The 22,833-nt window shown below is 30.9% G+C and overlaps 4 protein-coding genes across 5 annotated transcripts; 3 read left to right on the top strand and 1 right to left on the bottom strand.

Moving 5' to 3' along the window:
- Positions 1-111: 111 nt before the first annotated feature.
- On the top strand, positions 112-4,693 carry LOC111677717. Of its 2 annotated transcripts, none has more exons than XM_046952613.1 (4): positions 112-179; positions 1,962-2,025; positions 2,928-4,245; positions 4,307-4,693. In XM_046952613.1, the coding sequence occupies exons 2-4, from the start codon at positions 2,000-2,002 to the stop codon at positions 4,394-4,396; spliced, it is 1,434 nt and encodes a 477-aa protein (XP_046808569.1). In that variant the 5' UTR covers positions 112-179; positions 1,962-1,999; the 3' UTR covers positions 4,397-4,693. The 2 variants fall into 2 exon arrangements, with proteins under 2 accessions (XP_046808569.1, XP_023294671.2); XM_023438903.2 differs by lacking the exon at positions 112-179 and adding an exon at positions 1,799-1,873.
- Positions 4,694-6,777: 2,084 nt separating this feature from the next.
- Positions 6,778-13,443, top strand: LOC111677705 (defense protein l(2)34Fc). The gene is made up of 3 exons (XM_023438887.2): positions 6,778-6,832; positions 12,732-13,052; positions 13,115-13,443. Exons 2-3 carry the CDS (start codon positions 12,741-12,743, stop codon positions 13,280-13,282), a joined length of 480 nt encoding a protein of 159 aa, XP_023294655.1. The 5' UTR covers positions 6,778-6,832; positions 12,732-12,740; the 3' UTR covers positions 13,283-13,443.
- A 3,172-nt stretch (positions 13,444-16,615) lies between these two features.
- LOC111677715 (defense protein l(2)34Fc-like) lies at positions 16,616-17,269 on the top strand. Its single transcript, XM_023438902.2, has 2 exons — positions 16,616-16,978; positions 17,042-17,269. The coding sequence occupies exons 1-2, from the start codon at positions 16,667-16,669 to the stop codon at positions 17,207-17,209; spliced, it is 480 nt and encodes a 159-aa protein (XP_023294670.1). The 5' UTR covers positions 16,616-16,666; the 3' UTR covers positions 17,210-17,269.
- Positions 17,270-19,246: 1,977 nt separating this feature from the next.
- LOC111677702 lies at positions 19,247-21,033 on the bottom strand. The gene is made up of 3 exons (XM_023438868.2): positions 20,901-21,033; positions 19,903-20,843; positions 19,247-19,839 (listed from the first exon to the last, which is right to left on the bottom strand). The coding sequence occupies exons 2-3, from the start codon at positions 20,836-20,838 to the stop codon at positions 19,357-19,359; spliced, it is 1,419 nt and encodes a 472-aa protein (XP_023294636.1). The 5' UTR covers positions 20,839-20,843; positions 20,901-21,033; the 3' UTR covers positions 19,247-19,356.
- Positions 21,034-22,833: the final 1,800 nt, after the last annotated feature.

Here is a 22,833-nt window from a genome sequence, read left to right as displayed (position 1 = left end):
GGTTGCAGTTTGAATTTGCGGTTATTATTTTTTTTTTTTTCAAAAATAAACTTTATCAAGATGTTGAGTATTTAAAAAAAAGCCCTCGATCATTTTATATTAAACTATTAAGACAATAAATATATTCATCAAAACCTTTTAGTTCTTAGTCTCTCTAGTTGTGAATTGGAGGACAGAAGGTACGTAATTACAAAAAGTTTATATTCAGCTGCTAAAAACCGGTAGCATTCAGATTAGCCCGACCCGTTGTCTCCGCCGAATTAACCTGGGTGGCAGTAGCACTCGACTCACCACAGCCTGTCGCCTTCGCCGTGGTGGTTGGGTCTCCGGAGATTGTTAGGCCCCTTACCGAATTATGACAAGTACTAGAACTGATAGCCGCCCCATCTGGGAGAAACAGACGCTATCAGTAATGGGAGGGTTAGTTCTTAGTATGTGCTCGCCATGAGCCCCTCTGGCATGGGTATCCCTACCAGCACGGCCTGCATAAGTCATCACACATAAGCCTTCGCATAACGTCAAGATGACTACCCATTTCTTAGCCTTGGCTAAAAAAATTACAATTCAGCTGCAATATTTTCAAAGAATTTTAAAAATTCATATATATTTCGCTATCAAATCCTTAAACTTTTAAAGCTATAAATAAAAATTTTAGGTTTTAAAAGAGTTTTCAAAACATTTCTTCGAATTCAGCTAAGAAAATAGCTATTCAGCAACACATATACTCAGCTATATATGTTATTTTCAAATTAAACTAAAAATATTAGCTATTCAGCTGCTAAAAATCTAATTCAGCTAACTAAAACTTTGAAATCTTTAAAAAATCTAGCTTAATAAAACTACAATTCAGCCAAAGAAATTGTTTTATAAATTTCTAGATTTTATATTAAACTTCACATTTTATGTATTCAGCTGCAAAAATTTTAATTCAGCTTAAAATATCTTAAGAAATTTTAGCAAATTAAAGTAAAACTTAAGCTTTCAGCTAACACAACTTTTAGATTTTTAAGAAGTTAATAAAATAGTTAAATTTTTAAAAAAATCTCATAATTTTTTTGCAATTCAGCTAAAGAAATAACAATTCAGCAACATAAATTATATTAAGCGTAAAATTTAAGCTATTCAGCTGCTTAAAATTTAATTCAGCTAACAAAATTTAAAGAATTTTTAACAAATCTAAGTACAAAATAAGATTTTAAAGAATTCAGCTATCAAAATTACAATTCAGCTAAACGGTATTAAAGTAATTACAACAATTTACATATTTAGCTGCAAAAAATACAATTCAGCTAAAAAATCTTAAAAATATTTAAGAAACCAATAAATTTATGTTATTTTTACAATTCAGCAAAGAAAATTTAATTTTCGGTAAAAAAAATTGTTTCATATTAGCTATTCAGCTGCTAAAATACGTATTCAGCAAACAAAATTTCAAGAATTGAATAAAATCAATACATTAAAATACCTTTTTAAGGAATTTCTTAAACAGTTTTTGCAATTCAGCTAAAGAAATACCAATTCAGCAGTACCACTTTCTAGTTTAAATTGTTATAGTGATTTTAAACTAAAAATAATTCCTATTCAGCTGATGAATTTAACCTTAAATTTCCTTTATTCTTGTTTCATTTAAAAAAAAAAAACTTAGTGCTTGTCAACTCGACATCTGTCAAATAGTATGAAAAAAACTCACAGCTGTTTGCTGCTGTAATTATGAAATCTTTGTTGTTTGAGTATAGAGGTATACAAATATTAACAACAAAAATTTTCATTTTTTTTTAAACAGATAAAATAAATCTGTTTTTAAACAAATCAAACGTTATTTAAAAAAAATCCGTTAATAATCTACTACTTTTATACAAATTTAAACATATTGGTAAGTTTAATTAATAAAAATATTTATATTCTATAACAAAATTTTTTTATTCAAGCATTTAATAAATACTTTTTATTCTATTCAACAGAAAAAATATCGCAGTGTTTAGTTGCTTATTACTTGAAAATGTTAAAAGTTGATTCTAAAGAAAAGTAAGTAGTAAACTATATTATAAATTGTCAATTTTTTAAAACATTTGGAAAATTATTGCTAAAAATCTGTTAATGTAAATACTAAATATTATTTGTATACAATTCTTTATACATACATACACACATGCAAACACACATACATTTTTCTATCCTTTTTTAGAATTTTCCCTTAACACACCATTCACAATAGTAAGAAATAAAATTGTGATTGTTTACCTGTTCTAATGACAGATTCTCTTAAAAGTGCTTGTGTTAAATAAAGAGAAATACAAATGGTTTGAAAAACAAATTGATTTCTATTTCAGTTCTAGTTAACTTTAGTTTAGTTCTAGTCCAGTTCTAGTTCAGTTTTAGTTCAGTTCTAGTTATTTTCTAGTTCTGTTTTAGTTCAGTTCTCGTTCAGTTCTAGTTCTGTTCTAGTTGTGTTCTAGTTCTGTTCTAGTTTTGTTCTAATTCTGTTTTAGTTCAGTTTTAGTTCTATTCCAGTTCTAGTTTAGTTATAGTTCTATTTCAGTTCTAGCTCTAATTCAGTTCTAGTTCTATTTCAGTTCTAATTCTAGTTCGGTTCTAGTTCGGTTCTAGTTCGGTTCTAGTTCTGTTCTAGTTCTGTTCTAGTTCTGTTCTAGTTCTGTTCTAGTTCTGTTCTAGTTCTGTTCTAGTTCTGTTCTAGTTCTGTTCTAGTTCTGTTCTAGTTCTGTTCTAGTTCTATTTTAGTTCTCTTCTAGTTCTGTTCTAGTTCTGTTTTAGTTCTCTTATAGTTCTGTTATAGTTCTAACTCTGTTCTACTTCCAGTTCTGCCACAGTTATGTTCGTGTTCAGTTCTAGTTCTGTTCTTATTCTAATGTACCTCTTTTGTGGTTCAAGTCTAGTGCAGTTACATTAACATTATTCTCTCATTTCAGTACTTCTTGTCAAGAATGTCCAGATTTATGCTCAAAACTAGAAAAATTGGAAGTAAACCCCGACAATAAAGATGCTTCCTCACTTATTAATTTTACCACATTGCCTTTGGAAATATTGTATAGTATCTTTGAATCTTGCCCCCTACAGGAACAATTAGTGCTTGCCAAAGTTTGTAAACATTTTCGCCAGATAATACGTAAAATTTGCCAGAGAAAATATAAATTTTTCAATTACAATTATCTCACCTTCAAGTACAAGCTGCAGCTGAAAGATTATGAAATCTCAGAATTTTGCTATTTGTGTGGTAAAGCAGTGGAGAGGGTACGTTTTAGTACCTATTTTAATATGGATTTACTAAAGCACATCGAATGGAATGGCGTACGCACAAATCCCATGGAAAACTTGAAATTTTTCATTAATGATAATTTCATGCAAAATGTAAAATATTTCAAAAATCTTGAGGAATTGGAAATACAAGGTAAATTTCTACAAGATCAAACTTTATTGGAATTGGGCATGTATTGTAAAAAGTTAAAGACCCTGAAATTATTGGATGGTGATAATCGTTGGCTGTGGGGTGAACATTTAGATGATTTAGAGAATATAGAAAATTTGGAATTGAAATCTTGTCGTAATTTAGATCCTAATCATTTGCTGGCCGTAAGTCAAAAGAGACCTTTGAAAACTCTAAATGTAGTTGAATGTGAGTATCTTAAGGATATACCACAAATGTTGAAATTATGTGATTACTGGCAAAATTTGGAAATATTAAGACTGTCGGCCTTTACACAGGAGGCTAAATTCCTTAAGGCCATTATTAATTTACCCCGTTTAAAAACTGTGCAATTTTTTTGGATTAATTTTATGCCTTTGAATTTCGAGGAAAACTTTTTCTTCGAACTAAGTCAACATGCAACGAAATCTTTACAATTACAACAGATCAAATTTGAAAATGATCGTTATTATATTGAAGATGAATCCTTGCAAGAATGGACTCCAGTGAATTATGCCATAATGAGAGAAAATGTCTGCATAAATGGCCAAACGTGGCAGTGGTCCTCGGAAATATTTGATAAAATTTCCAAAAATTTTGAAAAATTTAAAAATTTGCAATTATTAGCCTTTCACTATTGTCGCCTAATGGACTATGAACAAATGAAACATTTAAGTTTAATTAATGATAATCTATCAACAATTAAAATCTTGGGTTGTCCTAAAAAAGATGATGAACATTTTCGAAAACTCTGGCAGCAGGAGGAGTTGTCAGCTAAGTGCCAATTTAAATTTGAAAGTTTGTTGCCTTTGAAGGAAGTTTTGGTAGGTTTTACTTTAGAATAAACGTATCCAATAATCTCAATTACTCCTTATTTATTTGCAGAATCTTTACGAAGAAGCTAATTCCCGCCAGTTTTCCTCATTTTATCGCCGAGAGCCGGTGTTGCGCAGTATTGAGTGTCAGTTTAGTTAAAATAAAAAAAATTAAAAATTTGTTAAAAATTAGCATAATTTTACAAAATAGTATTTTTATCGAAAAATTTGATTCCCAAATAACTTTCAAAATAAGCTTCAAAACAAATGAAAGCTCCAAAACAAATGAAAGCTAAGTGCAATCGTGTGGAATCTGTAACATTATTTGGCCAAAAATTATAAAAAAAATTCCATCGAATTAAAAATTACATTATTATAAACTAGAGAAATATGTTTAATCAAATATGTTTATTTTATCAAAATTATAATTATATCAAAATAAAGTTTTATAAATTATTTTGGCAGAATTATTACTTATTTAAAATTTTATATTATGAATGTTTTATTCAGTTTAAATTCTAATTAAGTTCCAGTTCAAATATTTTTCTTTTCAGTTCTAGTTTAATTCTAGTTCAATTTCAGTTCTAGGTTAGTTCTAGTTAGTTTAGTTTTAGCTGTATTTTAGTTCAATACAAGTTTATCAGTTTAGTTGTATTTCAGTTGTAGGTTCGTCCTCTTTTAGTTTTACTTCAGTTCTAATACAGTTCTAGTTCAGTTCTAGTACAGTTTCAGTTCTAGTTGAGTTCTAGTTGAGTTCTACTTGAGTTCAAGTTCTGTTCTAGTCCTGCTCCAGTTCTAGTTCTGTTCTATTCTAGTTCTGTTTTAATTCTAGTTCTGTTTTAGTTGTGATCTTGTCCTATTCTAGTTCTGTTTTAATTCTGTTCCAATTGTGTTCTAGTTCTGTTCTAGTTCTATTCTAGGTCTGTTCTAGGTCTGTTCTTACTTTGTTCTAGCTCTGTTTTAGCTCTGTTCTGGTTCTATTATAGTTATATTCTAGTTCTGTTCTAGTTTTGTTCTGTTCTAGTTCTGTTCTAGTTCTGTTCTAGTTCTGTTCTAGTCCTGTTCTAGTTCTGTTCTAGTTCTGTTCTAGTTCTAGTTCTGTTCTAGTTCTGTTCTAGTTCTAGTTCTGTTCTAGTTCTGTTCTAGTTCTGTTCTAGTTCTGTTCTAGTTCTGTTCTAGTTCTGTTCTAGTTCTGTTCTAGTTCTGTTCTAGTTCTGTTCTAGTTCTGTTCTAGTTCTGTTCTAGTTCTGTTCTAGTTCTGTTCTAGTTCTGTTCTAGTTCTGTTCTAGCTCTGTTCTAGTTCTGTTCTAGTTCTGTTCTAGTTCTGTTTTAGTTCTATTCTAATTCTGTTCTATATCTGTTATATTTCTGTTCTAGTTCTGTTCTAGTTCTGTTCTAGTTCTGCTCTAGTTCTGTTCTAGTTCTGTTCTAGTTCTGTTCTAGTTCTGTTCTAGTTCTGTTCTAGTTCTGTTCTAGTTCTGTTCTAGTTCTGTTCTAGTTCTGTTCTAGTTATGTTCTAGTTATGTTCTAGTTCTGTTCTAGATCTGTTCTAGTTCTGTTCTAGTTCTAGTTCTACTCCAGTTTTTTTCTGTTCTAGTTCTATTCTATTTTGTTCTAGTTCCGTTCCAGTTCTGTTCTAGTTCTAGCACAGTTCTAGCTCTTTTCTAGTTCTGTTCTAGTTCTGTTCTAGTTCTGTTCTAGTTCTGTTCTAGTTCTGTTCTAGTTCTGTTCTAGTTCTGTTCCAGTTCTGTTTTAGTTCTATTCTAATTCTGTTCTATTTCTGTTATATTTCTGTTCTAGTTCTGTTCTAGTTCTGTTCTAGTTCTGTTCTAGTTCTGTTCTAGTTCTGTTCTAGTTCTGTTCTAGTTCTGTTCTAGTTCTGTTCTAGTTCTTTTCTAGTTCTGTTCTAGTTCTGTTCTAGTTCCGTTATAGTTCTGTTATAGTTCTGTTCTAGTTCTGTTCTAGTTCTGTTCTAGTTCTGTTCTAGTTGTGTTCTAGCTCAGTTCTAGTTCAGTTCTACTTTATTTCATGTTCATCTCCAGTTTAGTTCTAGTTCTGTTCTTGTTCTAGTTCTGTTCTTGTTCTAGTTCTAGTTCTGTTCTAGTTCTGTTCTGTTCTAGTTCTGTTCTAGTTCTGTTCTAGTTCTGTTCTAGTTCTGTTCTAGTTCTTTTCTATAGAACTATAGTTCTATTCTAGTTCTGTTCTAGCTATGTTCTAGTTCTGTTCTAGGTCTGTTCTAGTTCTGTGCTATTTCTGTTATAGTTTTGCTCTAGTTCTGTTAAAGATTTATTAAAATATTTTTCTTTAATTTCTTACTTTTTACCCACTGCAATGAATAGGCTTTATATAAAAGCTTTTAATTCACCAAAAAACTATAAACTCTCTTTAATTTGTAAGCTTTATTAACAGCCGGTTTTTGTTTAAAAACTTAAAAACAAAAAGCTTTATTTATGAAAAAAAACTGAAAACATACAATAATGGTCTAAATGTTATAAATTTTAGTAAAATATTGAGAATTTTGTATAAATAAATGTTCAAACTAAAAGACAAATTTAGTTTAATTTAAGTGGTGTCCAAAGTTTGTTAAAAAAACAAGGTAACAAAAAACTTTAAGACGTTTTAATAATTAAAACAAAAAGAAAAAAACTCAATAAGTTTTGAGAAAAAACCCACAAAATAATCCATAATTATCTAATAAAGTGTTTAAGATTTTAAAAAATTTTGATTAATTATAGTGTTATTTTATTGTGCACTGGAGTTTGACGTTAAAGTTTAGTGTATTTAAATTAAAATTCAATTCATTTGTTGTTTTGTTAATTTGGGGGGTTTAGCGAAAAAATACAACATGTTAATTGTTATTTATTAATAAATAATTATTGTTTTGACACAAAGATTCCTTGAAATTTAAAGAACTCTTTTTTGTATTAAGCCATGCGGAAAACTATTAAATATTTAAATATTTGTTTTTATATGTATTTCATTTAATTTATTCTATTTTATAAAAAAAAAACAAAAGAAAAAAAGAAACTGTGTGTAAAAATTTCAAGGGAAAATGAGCAGTTCTAGTTCAGTTCTAGTTCAGTTCTACTTCAGTTCTAGTTCAGTTATAGTTCAGTTATAGTTCAGTTCTAGTTCAGTTCTAGTTCAGTTCTAGTTCAGTTCTAGTTCAGTTCAGTTCTAGTTCAGTTCTAGTTCAGTTCTAGTTCAGTTCTAGTTCAGTTCTAGTTCAGTTCTAGATCAGTTCTAGTTCAGTTCTAGTTCAGTTCTAGTTCAGTTCTAGTTCAGTTCTAGTTCAGTTCTAGTTCAGTTCTAGTTCAGTTCTAGTTCAGTTCTAGTTCAGTTCTAGTTCAGTTCTAGTTCAGTTCTAGTTCAGTTCTAGTTCAGTTTCTAGTTCAGTTCTAGTTCAGTTCTAGTTCAGTTCTAGTTCAGTTCTAGTTCAGTTCTAGTTCAGTTCTAGTTCAGTTCTAGTTCAGTTCTATTCAGTTCTAGTTCAGTTCTAGTTCAGTTCTAGTTCAGTTCTAGTTCAGTTCTAGTTCAGTTCTAGTTCAGTTCTAGTTCAGTTCTAGTTCAGTTCTAGTTCAGTTCTAGTTCAGTTCTAGTTCAGTTCTAGTTCAGTTCTAGTTCAGTTCTAGTTCAGTTCTAGTTCAGTTCTAGTTCAGTTCTAGTTCAGTTCTAGTTCAGTTCTAGTTCAGTTCTAGTTCAGTTCTAGTTCAGTTCTAGTTCAGTTCTAGTTCAGTTCTAGTTCAGTTCTAGTTCTAGTTCAGTTCTAGTTCAGTTCTAGTTCAGTTCTAGTTCAGTTCTAGTTCAGTTCTAGTTCAGTTCTAGTTCAGTTCTAGTTCAGTTCTAGTTCAGTTCTAGTTCAGTTCTAGTTCAGTTCTAGTTCAGTTCTAGTTCAGTTCTAGTTCAGTTCTAGTTCAGTTCTAGTTCAGTTCTAGTTAAGTTCTAGTTCAGTTCTAGTTCAGTTCTAGTTCAGTTCTAGTTCAGATCTAGTTCAGTTCTAGTTCAGTTCTAGTTCAGTTCTACTTTAGTTCTACTTCAGTTCTAGTTCTGTTCTAGTTTTGTTCTAGTTCTGTTCTAGTTCTGTTCTAGTTCTGTTCTAGTTCTGTTCTAGTTCTGTTCTAGTTCTGTTCTAGTTCTGTTCTAGTTCTGTTCTAGTTCTGTTCTAGTTCTGTTCTAGTTCTATTCCAGTTCTGTTCTAGTTCTAGTTCTGTTCTAGTTCTAGTTCTGTTCTAGTGCTGTTCTAGTTTTGTGCTAGTTCTGTTCTAGTTCTGCTCTAGTTCTGTTCTAGTGCTGTTCTAGTTTTGTGCTAGTTCTGTTCTAGTTCTGCTCTAGTTCTGTTCTAATTATGTTCTAGTTCTGTTTTAGTATTGCTCTAGTTTTGTGCTTCTTCTGTTCTAGTTATGTTCAAATGAAAATTCTGATTATAATATATCAGGTTTCTTTATATTAGTGTACATAATGCTTTAAAATTTCCAAATATTTATTTTTTTTTTGATTTATTAAAAAACGTGTGTAAACCAATTGCCCAAAAACCAAATGTCTGCAAGTTTTAACTAATTTATTATTAATTAAAAGTAAAATCTAGTTACACAGGTTATAAGTTGCAAGCAACCTTTAAGCCAAAATTTAAAGCTTTTTTGATTTCTGTTTAAAACTTATATTCAAAATGTGTCTAATGATGGTTTTTTTTTGTGTATTTAAGGTTTGCTTTGCTATCAAGCTGTGAACAAGTTTTATGTTAATTTTATTGGTTGGTGTGGGATCTTCTCAATAAAATTATATTAAAAAATCTCGTGATTTACTAATTTTTAACTTTAAATTTTGTATAAAAAATTTTATAGATTTTGGGTCTTAGTTGAATTTGAAATTAGTTTTTAAAATTTAAATAATTTTGATGGCTAATTAATCTTTATAAATCAAGGTTAATATAAGATGATAAATTGTCAAATGTTAGTAAGAAAAATGAGGTTAAAGTGAAACGATAACAAGTGTCTTTATAATTCAAAATTTATAAAAAGAGTTTCCGTTTTGATCTGATCAGGAAATTTTTGAAAAGTAATTGAAAGTCAATAAACTTTTATAAAATTCAACTTAAGCTTTAAACAATTACAAAATCTGTTTTAAATTTTATTTAATTAAATCTTTTTTTACTTTATTAAACTTATTTTTTAAACAATTAATTGCAAAACATTTAGTTCTAATCTAGATTAATCCCTCAATCATTTTTAAGTCTATTAAAAACCGTAGGCTTCCTCTAAACTTTCCTCTAGACAGAAAAAAACAAGTTAAAATTGTTAATTGTTGTATACACATTATAAATTATTTAAATTAATTATGCTATAAATTATTTAATAGCAAATAAAAAAACAAAATTCTCTATTGCGTCTAGAATTGTTAAAACATTTGAAACACCGGTTTCATTATGCAAAAAAAATCTATTTAGAAAAATATATAGAAACTTTAAACGATTTAGGTATTACGCTTACTTAGCAAACAATTAATCGTGACTTTTAGTATTTTTTTGTTCTTTTCTTTAGAAAACCAGTCTTAATTGTTAGTTTTTTTTGTTAAGTCTCAAAATGATTTGTTGCCATTAATTACTTTAACATTTAGTTATAGAAAAACTTTGTTTAGAAACACTTAAGAAGGGGGTTAAACATGTGGCTAGTGTTAAGTAGAGGTTTATTTCTCCATATCATTCATGTCTGATATCTAGTTTCCATGTAATGTTTTACAATCAATAACCTTGATTATTTTATTGTCATTTATGGTAAACTAATGTTAAATATATATAAACATAAATACAATAAATAATGTTGATATCTGTTAAATAAAATAAATAATGAAAAACCTACACCTTAATTTGCTGTAAAAAAACCGTGGGACCAAAACCTATAAATCAACATTACAGAAGAAAATCTGAAATAATAATTAAATTCTCGAATAATCGTTTTGAAATTAAGCTAAAACACAACTACAATCATCATTTCAAGATCTGCAAATAAAGCTAGTTCAGTTTTAGTTCAGTTCTAGTTTAATTCTAGTTCAAGTTCAGTTCTAGTTCTGTTTTAGCTCAGTTCTAGTTTAGTTCTAGTTCGCTTCTAGATCAGTTCTAGTTCAGTTCTAGTTCAGTTGTAGTTCAGTTCTAATTCAGTATTCTAGGTCAGTTCTAATTCAGTTCTTATTCAGTACTCTAGTTCAATTATAGTTCATTTCTATTTCAGTTCTAGTTCAGTTGTAGTTCAGTTGTAGTTCAGTTCTAGTTCAGTTCTAGTTCAGTTCTAGTTCAGTTCTAGTTCAGTTCTAGTTCAGTTCTAGTTCAGTTCTAGTTCAGTTCTAGTTCAGTTCTAGTTCAGTTCTAGTTCAGTTCTAGTTCAGTTCTAGTTTAGTTCTAGTTCAGTTCTACTTCAGTTCTAGTTCAGTTCTAGTTTAGTTCTAGTTCTAGTTCAGTTCTAGTTTAGTTCTACTGCAGTTCTAGTTCAGTTCTAGTTCAGTTCTAGTTTAGTTCTAGTTCAGTTCTACTTCAGTTCTAGTTCAGTTCTAGTTCAGTTCTAGTTCAGTTCTAGTTTAGTTCTACTTCAGTTTTAATTCAGTTTTAGCTCAGTTCTATGTCTAGTTCAGTTCTACTTCAGTTCTAGATCAGTTCCTGTTCCGTTTTAGATCTGTTCTAGTTCAGTTCTAGTTCAGTTCTAGTTCAGTTCTAGTTCAGTTCTAGTTCAGTTCTAGTTCAGTTCTAGTTCAGTTCTAGTTCAGTTCTAGTTCAGTTCTAGTTCAGTTCTAGTTCTAGTTCAGTTCTAGTTCAGTTCTAGTTCAGTTCTAGTTCAGTTCTAGTTCAGTTCTAGTTCAGTTCTAGTTCAGTTCTAGTTTAGTTCTAGTTCAGTTCTAGTTCAGTTCTAGTTCAGTTCTAGTTCAGTTCTAGTTCAGTTCTAGTTCAGTTCTAGTTCAGTTCTAGTTCAGTTCTAGTTCAGTTCTAGTTCAGTTCTAGTTCAGTTCTAGTTCGTTTCTAGTTCAGTTCTAGTTCAATTCTAGTTCAATTCTAGTTCAGTTCTAGTTCAGTTCTAGTTTATTTATAGTTAAGTTCTAATTCAGTTTTAATTCAGTTTTAGCTCAGTTCTATGTCAATTCTAGTTTAGTTCCATGTCAATTCTAGTTCAGTTCTAGATCAGTTCTTGTTCCGTTTTAGATCTGTTCTAGTTCAGTTCTACTTCTGTTCTAGTTCAGATCTTGTTCTGTTTTAGTTCTATTCTAGTTCTGTTCTAGTTCAGTTCTAATTATGTTCTAGTTATATTCTAATTATGTTCCACTTCTGTTTTATTTTTGTTCTAGTTCAGTTCTAGTTCAGTTTTAGTTTAGTTCTAATTCAGTTCTAGTTCAGTTCTAGTTCAGTTCTAGTTCAGTTCTAGTTCAGTTCTAGTTCAGTTCTAGTTCAGTTCTAGTTCAGTTCTAGTTCAGTTCTAGTTCAGTTCTAGTTTAGTTCTACTGCAGTTCTAGTTCAGTTTTAGTTTAGTTCTAGTTCAGTTCTTGTTCAGTTCTAGCTCAGTTTTGGTTCAGTTCTTGTTATGTTCTTCTGTTCTAGTTTAGTGCTAGTTCATTTCAAGTTCAATTCTAGTTCAGTTCTTGTTAAGTTCTAGTTCAGTTCTAGTTCAGTTCTAGTTCAGTTCTAGTTCAGTTCTAGTTCAGTTCTAGTTCAGTTCTAGTTCAGTTCTAGTTCAGTTCTAGTTCAGTTCTAGTTCAGTTCTAGTTCAGTTCTAGTTCAGTTCTAGTTCAGTTCTAGTTCAGTTCTAGTTCAGTTCTAGTTCAGTTCTAGTTCAGTTCTAGTTCAGTTCTAGTTCAGTTCTAGTTCAGTTCTACTTCAGTTCTTCTTCTGTTTTAGTTCTATTCTAGTTCTGTTCTATTTCTGTTCTAGTTCTGTTCTAGTTCAGTTCTAATTCAGTTCTAGTACAATTTTAATTATTTTCTAGATCAGTTCTTGTTCTATTCTAGTTCTGTTCTAATTCTGTTAAATTTAACTTCTAAAACAAAAACAAACAAAAAACCGGCGACCAAAAAATGACATGCCATTGTTGCTAATAGTTGACTATGGAATTCATTATTTTAGTCGTTGAGAAAAAACCTTGTACTTAATTACTAGTTTTCCCAAAATGGTACTTTGTACCCACTGTCCATAAACCCGACCAATAGTTCACAACTTAACTACTTTAAATTTCTATACATTTTTATTTCTTAAACCAAGGTTAAACGTTTAACAACATAAAATAAAAAAGAATTAAACATGCAAACTGTTGCAAAAAAACATCTAACAATTACAAACAAATTCTATAATTGAAAAATCACAATAATTAATTTCATACAATTGTAGAATAGAACAGAAAAATATAGTGTTTATATGCTAATGACCCGGGGTCCAGTATAAAAAAAAACTTGTTTGTTAATTTATTTGAATTTTTTTAAATATAAAAACAATTTATTTAAATTTATTGTTATTTCTATTGCAGTCAACAAACATGTTTCGTTTTATGGTAATTGCCTTATGTTTGGCTGTTCCTGTGTTGTGTAACTCAGCTGGTGCTCCTACTGCTATTTGCAAAAATGGTCTAACACCTGAACATCATGTTGAACCGCAATCCAGTCAAGTGCCTTATAGCTTTTCGGGTGGCAACGCTGTTAAGGCTGGCGATAAGCTTACTTTAACTTTGGGTGGTGGTGAATTTTTGGGTTTCGCTTTACAGGCTCAAGATGCTAAGGAACATCCCGTGGGTACTTTCAAGGTTATTGAGACCAATAAGTCACAATTGTTGACCTGCTCAGCTGCTGGGGTAAGTGGTTTATTCTGATGTTTTTTTTAATATGTTTATAAACGATTTCCTTTTGCTTCTAGGACACCTTAACCCATGTCCAATTGAACAAAAAACCCATTACTAGTGTAGAATTCCAATGGGTTGCCCCCGCCGATTATAGTGGTGCTGTTAAGTTCGTTGCTACTGTTGCCAAGGATGGTGGCACCTACTGGATCCGCAAGGTCATTAAGGAAGTAACTGTACAATAATTGTATTATTTTTAATGGTGGGTGTAGTGCGTCAAAAATTGTATTTTTTATTTTTGATGCACTTGAGATAAACATATGTATTTTATTCGTTTTTCGAAATTATGTGATAAATTGTTAATAAACTTTATTTTTTAATGCAAATTTTTGGCATTGCAAAAAAACGAAAGAAAAATTGTTTAATTTAAACAAAAATGGTTCAGTTTTAGTTTAGTTATGTAATATATATACATATTTCATATCTAGTTCAGATTTTAGTTTAACTCTGGTTCAGTTCCAGTTTAGATTTACTTGAGTTCCAGTCAAGTTTTAGTTCTGCTCAGTTCTAGTTCAAATCTAGTTCAGTTCTAGTTCAGTTCCAGTTCAGTTCTAGTTGAGTTCTAGTTCAGTTCTAGTTCAGTTCTAGTACAGTTCTATTTCAGTTCTAGCTCAGTTCTAGTTCAGTTCTAGTTCAGTTCTAGTTCAGTTCTAGTTTAGTTCTAGTTCAGTTCTAGTTCAGTTGTAGTTCAGTTCTAGTTCAGTTCTAGTTCAATTGTAGTTCAGTTATAGTTCAGTTGTAGTTCAGTTGAAGTACAGTTCTAGTTCAGTTCTAGTTCAGTTTTAGTTCAGTTCTAGTACAGTTCTAGTTCAGTTCTAGTTCAGTTCTAGTTCAGTTCTAGTTCAGTTCTAGTTCAGTTCTAGTTCAGTTCTAGTTCAGTTCAAGTTCAGATCTAGTTCAGTTCAAGTTCAGTTTTAGTTGAGCTCTAATACAGTCCAGTTCAAACTAAGTTTTAGTTCAGTTCTAGTTAAGTTATTGTTAAGTTATAGTTCAGTTCTAGTTAATTTCTAGTTCAGTTCTAGTTTATTTCATGTTCATCTCTAGTTCTGTTATAGTTCTATTCTAGTTCTGTTCTAGTTCTGTTCTAGTTCTGGTGTAGTTCTGTTCTTGTTCTAGTTCTGTTCTAGTTTTGTTCTAGTTCTGTTTTAGTTCTGTTCTAGTTCTGTTCTAGTTCTGTTCTAGTTCTGTTCTAGTTCTGTTCTAGTTCTGTTCTAGTTCTGTTCTAGTTCTGTTCTAGTTCTGTTCTAGTTCTGTTCTAGTTCTGTTCTAGTTCTGTTCTAGTTCTGTTCTAGTTCTGTTCTAGTTCTGTTCTAGTTCTGCTCAAGTTCTGTTCTAGTTCCGTTCTAGTTCTGTTTTAGTTCTGTTCTAGTGCTTTTCTAGTTCTGTTTTAGTTGTGATCTAGTTCTGTTCTAGATTTGTTCTAGTTCTTTTCCAGTTCAGTTCTAGTTCTGTTCTAGTTCAGTTCTAGTTCAGTTCTAATTCAGTTCTAGTTCAGTTCTAGTTCAGTTCTAGTTCAGTTCTAGTTCAGTTCTAGTTCAGTTCTAGTTCAGTTCTAGTTCAGTTCTAGTTCAGTTCTAGTTCAGTTCTTGTTCAGTTCTAGTTCAGTTCTAGTTCAGATCTAGTTCAGTTCAAGTTCAGTTCAAGTTCAGTTTTAGTTGAGCTCTGATACAGTTCAGTTCAAACTAAGTTTTAGTTCAGTTCTAGTTAAGTTGTTGTTAAGTTATAGTTCAGTTCTAGTTTATTTCATGTTCATCTCTAGTTCAGTTCTAGTTCTAGTTCTGTTCTAGTTCTGTTCTAGTTCTGTTCTTGTTCTGTTCTAGTTTTGTTCTAGTTCTGTTCTAGTTCTGTTCTAGTTCTGTTCTAGTTCTGTTCTAATTCTGTTCTAGTTCTGTTCTAGTTCTGTTCTAGTTCTGTTCTAGTTCTGTTCTAGTTCTGTTCTAGTTCTGTTCTAGTTCTGTTCTAGTTCTGTTCTAGTTCTGTTCTAGTTCTGTTCTAGTTCTGTTCTAGTTCTGTTCTAGTTCTATTCTAGTTCTGTTCTAGTTCTGTTCTAGTTCTGTTCTAGTTCTGTTCTAGTTCTGTTCTAGTTCAGTTCTAGTTCTGTTCTAGTTATGTTCTAGTTCCGTTATAGATCTGTTATAGTTCTGTTCTAGTTCTGCTCTAGTTGTGTTCTAGCGCAGTTCTAGTTCAGTTCTATTTTATTTCATGTTCATCTCCAGTTTAGTTCTGTTCTTGTTGTAGTTCTAGTTCTGTTCTAGTTCTGTTCTAGTTCTGTTCTAATTCTGTTCTAGTTATCTTCTAGTTCTGTTCTAGTTCTGTTCTAGTTCTGTTCCAGTTCTGTTCTAGTTCTGTTCTAGTTCTGTTATAGTTCTAGTTCTGTTATGGTTCTGTTATAGGTCTGTTTCTGTCTAGTTCTGTTCTGTTCTGTTCTAGTGCTCTTCTAGTTCTATTCTTGTTCTGATCTAGTTTTGTTTTAGTTTTGTTCTAGTTCTGTTCAAGTTCTGTTCTAGTTCCGTTCTAGTTCCGTTTTAGTTCTGTTCAGGTTCTGCTCTAGTTCTTTTTCCGTTTTAGTTCTGTTCAGGTTCTGCTCTAGTTCTTTTTCAATTCTGTTATAGTTATTTTTGTAGTTCCGTCTAGTTCTCTTTTAGTTCTGTTCTAGTTGTGTTTTAGTTCTGTTCTAGTTATGTTCTAGTTCAGTTTCGTTCTACTTCAGTTATAGTTCCGTTTTAGTTCTGTTCTAGTTCTGTTTAAGTTCTGTTCGAGTTTTGTTTTAGTTCGGTTCGAGTTTTGTTTTAGTTCAGTTCTAGTTTATTTCCAGTTCAGTTCTTGTTTAGTTCTGGATTTGTTCTAGTTTTGTTTTAGTTCCTTTCTAGTTCTGTACTAATTCTGTTCTATTTTTTACTAGTTAAAGTTCAGTTCTAGCTTAAGTTCTATTCTAGTACAGATCTAACTCTGTTCCAGTTTTTTTCTAGTTCTAGTTCAGTTTTTTTTTTTTGTTCTAATGTATGTTCTGTCGCATTTCGGTTCAATCATAGATTAGCTCTAGTTCATTTTAGTTTAGTTCTAGTTCATTCGTAATTCAATGTAGTTGAAATAGCTTAATTTTAATTACAGTTGAAGGTCTCTTTTATTGCTAATTAGAAAACATTTATTTGATCGAAAATAAATAAAAAATTATATTTTATTTGTTACATTTTTATTTTCTATTAATAAAATTTCTATACTAATTACAACATGTCAATCATTTGTATTAGCTAAAAAAGAATATATTTTTCCCACAGTTTCCCTATAAGCATCTGTTGAATACCTTTTTAAATACTCATTAAAATTGATATTTAAAGTTTATAGCAAAATTCTACCTTTTTATTAAATTCACTAGGTGTTTTAATTACAAAGAAAGTCAGTTTCGAAATAAGTATTAATTTCCTATCTCACAATTTTTCCAAGAATTTGGAAGTAATAAAAAAACATTAAATATTAACAAATGTTATCATCATATAAATAAAAGATGATCAGAAAGAAAACTTATTACTAAAACAACTGTCGTGCAAATAAGTTCAATCTCATTCAACATGTTTCGCTCTATTTTAATTGTCTGCTTTGTGGCAGCTCCCGTTTTTGGACATTCTATTGGTGCTCCTACGTCCGTTTGTGAAAATGGTCTAAGTGTTGGTCATCATGCTGTACCACAAACTACTGAAGCTCCCTATAGTTTTTCTGGTGAAAATAACGTGAAATCGGGTGAAAAAATTTCTCTTACTTTGAGTGGTGATGATTTCTTGGGTTATGTTTTACAAGCCCAAAATGCACAGGAACAACCTGTTGGTACTTTTAAAATTGTTGAAGCTAATAAATCACAACTTTTAAAATGTTCAGCTGAAGGAGTAAGTAACTATTTTGTAGTTCATGAGTTCTGTTTAAATATATAGTGTTTTCTTCTCCTTTAGGATACCTTAACCCATGTACAGTTGGATAAAAAACCTATTACTAGTGTGGAATTTGAATGGTTAGCCCCAGCTGATTATAAAGGAAATGTTAAATTTATTGCTACTGTTGTCAAGGATTATGCCACTTTCTGGGAACGAAAAGTAACCAAAAATGTTGTGGTTGAATAAATTTTGTAAAATATTTTGAAAAAGTTTTTAAATAGAAAACGGTTGTTCTTAAAAAAGTAAGATAAAAAAGTGTTTTAATTGAGAATAGGTTTAAATACAGAGTTTTTGTAAGAAAACCTAAATATGGATCTACAGACCCAAAATAGTGACACAGTTGAGAAAAGGACAATAGTAGGGCTCTATAAATCGACTTTCTAATAATCGAATAATCGACTTTTTGTCGAAAAAAGTCGAAGTCGACTATTTTGTCGAAAAAAGTCGAAGTCGACTATTTTGTCGAAAAAAGTCGAAGTCGACTATTTTGTTCGAAAAAAGTCGATAACTCGACTATCGTCTGTGAAAAAAGTCGAAAAGCCGACTTTGTTAATAAAAGTCGAAAAGTCAGAAAGTCGTAAAAAGTCGAAAATTGTAGAAACAAGTCAAAAATAGTCGAAAATTTTAAAAAAGTGGAAAAAAGTCAAAAATTCTAAAATAGTTGGAAAAACTCGAAAAAAGTAAAAAAAATAGTCGGAAAAAAGTCGAAAAAATCGACAAGTCGGAAAAAGTCGAAAAAAATCAGAAAAAGTCTACTATTTATAAAATACTTATAGTCGGAAAGTTTAAAAATCGACTTTTCATAAAATGCAAAAAGTCGAAAAGTCGATTTTTAACTAAATGAAAAAAGTCGAAAAGTCGACCTTTCGTTTCAACTATAGAACCCTAGACAATATTCTCTTGATAATTTTTATTTGTTTTGTATAAAAAGTTCCCCTATCTCTAGTATTATAATTAAGTGTTCAAATTTGTTTACCCATGATAACGTTTGATCTTTCAATAAATATGGAATTCACCCTTCTAGGGGATTTCCCAGTCAGCTTAACGTTTGTGTTGATAACTTTAAAATATTTATATAAAAAATACTTTAGGTTGATAGGAGAATGTATACTACATCAAATCCGATGAAATACACCTAGGCCACAATCGGAGAAAAAAGGGAACTGAATGAATTATTTTTCAGTGTTCAGAAACTCAGATTCCTGAACGTAATTCCTAAGAATCTTCCAATCAGTGTTAGTGAGAAATGTTATTTCAGGAATAACATTACTTCCAAGATATTTGGATCTAACTTCGACGAATGCCTAGTTTCAATGGCAAAGAAAGTTCTCTAGAGTTTCTCTAGACAGTCTCTACATACGTCTGAATCCGCTCGTCCAATTTTGCATAAATGTGCTCGTATGTCCACTCAGAATACGTACTATCGTACTAACTTCAAACTTGCTCATTTTGAGGAGATTTTTCGTTTTGCTCTCATCAGGGTTACCACATACGATTTTCGTGGTTCTACCCTCTGTTTCATTATTCCAAGAGGAGTTTTGAGATATGATGTGAACCCTACCTCTGGGAGAGTATTCAGTTAAAGCTTTCTTACAATCCAATACGGTCTTAAGTTTAGTTCTATCTCTTGCTATCGCCCTAATTGCCTTCTGGCTGTCCGTAAATATATTAAGCGCTTTGGGCGCCATATTTATTCTAATCCAATTTACGCATTCCGTTATTGCTTGTACTTTTGCCTGGAAGCTTGTGTTATGATTTGGTAAACGGTTGTGTATTTCTGCTTCTGGGTCTTTAATATAGAACCTCAGCCCCACTTTATTCCCCGTGTAACAACGGATTCCTACTCTAACGTTCCGCTTGACCAAGACATTCTATCTGGAATCAGCGTTTCAAAGTTTCCGACATATTCTATGTCTGGTATACGATCAGGCTCGTCCGATGATTGTGTATAACCTTCCTAAGTGTCCAGTATACATTGATGACGTGTCCTATAACCGCTTTTGGCCAGTTCGCCTAAAGTAAAGAGCCGTTCGGCTATAAGCGCCGTCTCATATATTAAATATGTTTCAATGGTTGGAATATCTAGCAACGTTTCCAGAGCCTCGGTTGAAGTAGTACACATGGCACCACTTATACCGAAGCAGCATGTACGCTGAATACTTTTTTCTTTTAATTTCTTTTTACCCCTACATTTGTAGGTTAAATTGGTGTTATAATAGTATATCATTTTCGTTAACTATATATCAAATAAATCACTAACACAATACGCAATAAAATGCAAAAAAAAAAACACAATTTAAACTAAAAAAAAAAAAAACAAAACAAAATTAAACTTACTTTTGCAATTTGGTGCGTATAGCCTGTATATAACCATTGCGATAGTAAAACTCTTCCTTGTCTCTCGTATACCATTGTCTTAAAGGACGAAGATCATGAAATGGATTTTTCGCAACCTTAAACAGACGATCAATGTGAACTTTTAAACTTTGTTTTTGAGCAGCACTCTGTAAAGCAGCAAAATCAAATTGTGATTCTTGTTCGGTAAAGGAAGTAAAAACTATGGGAGTATCAAAGGTATGTAAGATTTCTATAAGGCCAGGAAACCAAGTATCTTTGGCATTGATGCTATTAGTAGGCACATCTAAGGTTTCCAATGCATTTAAGCTTGTTATGGTGGGTGTTAAGTTATAGCATTGTGAAAACTCAGAAAAACCACAATTGAAGGCTATCATTAGAGAGGCTTTAACATGATAGTATTTACAATAATCTTGAAAAAGACCCTTAAAGATTTTAAAGGTGACCAAGCGTTCCAAACCCTAAAAGTTAGAAAATTATAGATAAAATCAATAAATTATTATAACTTTCCGTAAAAGACTTACCAGAAAATTAAATTTTATACTATTTTCTGATGGTTCCACTACTTCTGGTCCTATAAATTCTAAAATTAGTTCCGTAATTTGTGGATTTTGTAGAAAGAAAACTTTACAGTGTATTTCTTGAAACCATAACACCGGCTCTATGCTGGCTCCCAAAATAAAAATTGTAAATTTGGTTAAATCTGTAAACAGCTTCTGCAAATGGTTGATGGCATAACACATAGACATAATACAACTAAAATCTGCAGCCCAGGAAAACAATTGATAATCTTTTAAACTTTGACTAGGGTCCGAAGGCAATTTTAAGGCAAATACTTGTTCAAAACATTGCACCAGATCCATATTATCTAAATCGATTATTTTACTATTTTGTATCGAATACAAATCTGCTTTGACCGGTTGGACTTTAAAGGGACAATAATAAATCTTCAATAAATTACAAACTTTAGCATGCATTTCTTTATGCTCCTCCCTATGCCGTTCCGTACAGTAGACCTGGCTGTTACAACGCTCACAAACTACTTTAAGTTGTTTAAACTTAAAGCATTGACCACAAAAGACAGGAAAAGAGCTTAACTCTTCTTCTTGAAACTCCAAACTTCTACCCAAGGCATTCTTTAACAAATATTTCAATTGTACTATACATTTTTCTATGTCCTCTAGAGTATTCGGTTGTCCATTGATAAGGAAAGGATGGTTAACATTTAAGTTTTGTTTAATTTTCTGTACCGCTTGACAAAATTCTCCATGAAGCGGCCAATCTAGTTTTTGATGTTGACGATTGCAATATCTTACCAATTGACAACCTGAACAGCTTAATAATTGGGAAAATTTTAAAATTTCTTGAGATATCGACAATTCGCGCTCCTCTAAAGTTTGATGACTTTTTAACATTAAACAAATGTTACAATTAAAAGGTGAACACAAATCGTGAGACATGTTAACTAAAAAAATTTCAATATTTAATATAATTTGAAGTGAATTATTGTAAGAACATTTACCTTAATTGTTTAAATTTAATAATTTCATGCAATTTTTTATAAACAAATAAAAAATTTAAGATTTACAAATAATAAATTTTGTTTTCAGCGAGTTCGATAACTTTGACTGCTTTTGTTTGTTTACATACTATTGTGAATGTTTATTTTTAAATAAATGATATTGCCAGCTTGTTGGCAAAAGAAAATAAATGTTGCCAACTGATAAGTTGACTACAAGGCATTTAAGAAGTTTGGAATTTTAGGAGTTTTTATACCCTACACCACTATAGTGGGGAGGGTATTATACGTTTGTGCTGATGTTTGTAACATACAAAAATATTGGACTAATACCCACCTTAAAGTATACCGATCGATTCAGAATCATTTTTTGAGTCGATTAAGACATGTCCGTCCGTCTGTCCGGCTGTCTGGCTGTCCATGTAAACCTTGTGCGCAAGGTACAGGCCGCCATTTTCAAAATAATTTGATGAAATTTGAACCAAGCATGTTTTTTTGGCACAGGGACGAACATGGTTGAAATCGGTCCATTATTTCACCTAGCCCCTATACAACAGTACCTCCCGATTTGAACTTTTTATGCCATAATTACGTCAAATATTCTATTATCTATTTAAAAATAAGTTTTATATAAGTATAAATGACACTGCAGATTTTCGTAAGGATTGGCTCTTATTTGACCCTAGCCCCCATATAAACCCTCCTTCAAACAATGTTTTAAACGTCTAAAATTGACTTGTAACCATTTGTATCGCAATGAAACTCAAAAAACTAACTGTTATTTAAAAATATATTCTTTTCCCAAATTTACCGAGGATCGGCCCATATTTGACCTATATAAAGCCTCATTTAGAAATTTTGGTTTTTTTATCAATAAATTGCTCAAATATTTTGGAATAATATTCAACATAAAAGTTTCTTTATAAAAAGTAAAAATTTTAAAAATATACTCATGGTGTAGGGTATTATATGGTCGGCCATGCCCGACTATACTTTCCGACTTGTTTTTTATTTTTTATTGATTTTTTATAGAAAACTAGAACAATCCTGCGTACTTCGCTACCCAATCAAAATACGAACAAAAAAACTAACAAAATATATCTCATCCCTACCAACAATTTCTATCCAAATTGTGATCATAACGTAACAGCTTAAAGTTTAAAACAATTTAATTTTATATAAACTGAATGAGCGAAAAGTGACCCCATTTTATTTTTTATACCAAAAATGTATTTTTTATGGATAATAAATAAGATCACAGGTCGAACAATTGACTTTTTCTCGACAAAGGTTGAAGTCGACTATTTTGTTCCAAAAAAGTCGATAACTACACTATCGTCTATGAAAAAAATCGAAAAGTCGGAAAGAGTGGAAAAAGTTGAAAAATCGGATAAAGTTGAAAATAGTCAAAAAGTCTAAAAAAATCGGAAAAAGTCGAAAGAAGTAAAAAACTCGGAAAGGGTCAAAAATAGTTGAAAAGTCGTAAAAAGTCGGAAAAATTCGAAAATAGTTGAAAAGTCGAATAAATTCGGAAAAAGTCGAAAATAGTCGGAAAAAGTAGAAAATAGTCGGAAAAAGTCGAAAAACTTCAGAAAAAATCGAAAAGTCGAATATTTATAAAATACTTGAAGTCGACAAGTCTATGGGTCGACTTCTAATTAAATGAAAAAAAAATCGAAAAATCGACTTTTCATAAAATGCAGAAAAGTCTACTTTTGTTTTATCTATAGAACCCTAATCACAGGCTATCTTTCATTTTCAATTAAGTCTCTTATTATTCACGACTGTATAGCAAATTGTAGTTTTTCGTTGAAATATTAGTTATATAACAATTTTATATTTTCATATAAAACGTTTGTTTATTTTTATTGAGAATTTTCACTCTCCCTTAACCAATAATAACTTAATTTTCAAAAAACAACACTATGGCAGCACT

The sequence above is a fragment of the Lucilia cuprina genome, chromosome 2 (genome assembly GCF_022045245.1).
Source record: "Lucilia cuprina isolate Lc7/37 chromosome 2, ASM2204524v1, whole genome shotgun sequence".
NCBI lineage: Eukaryota > Metazoa > Arthropoda > Insecta > Diptera > Calliphoridae > Lucilia > Lucilia cuprina.
Note: the sequence above shows the minus strand (reverse complement) of the source record. Positions and strands in the feature narration are given on the sequence as shown.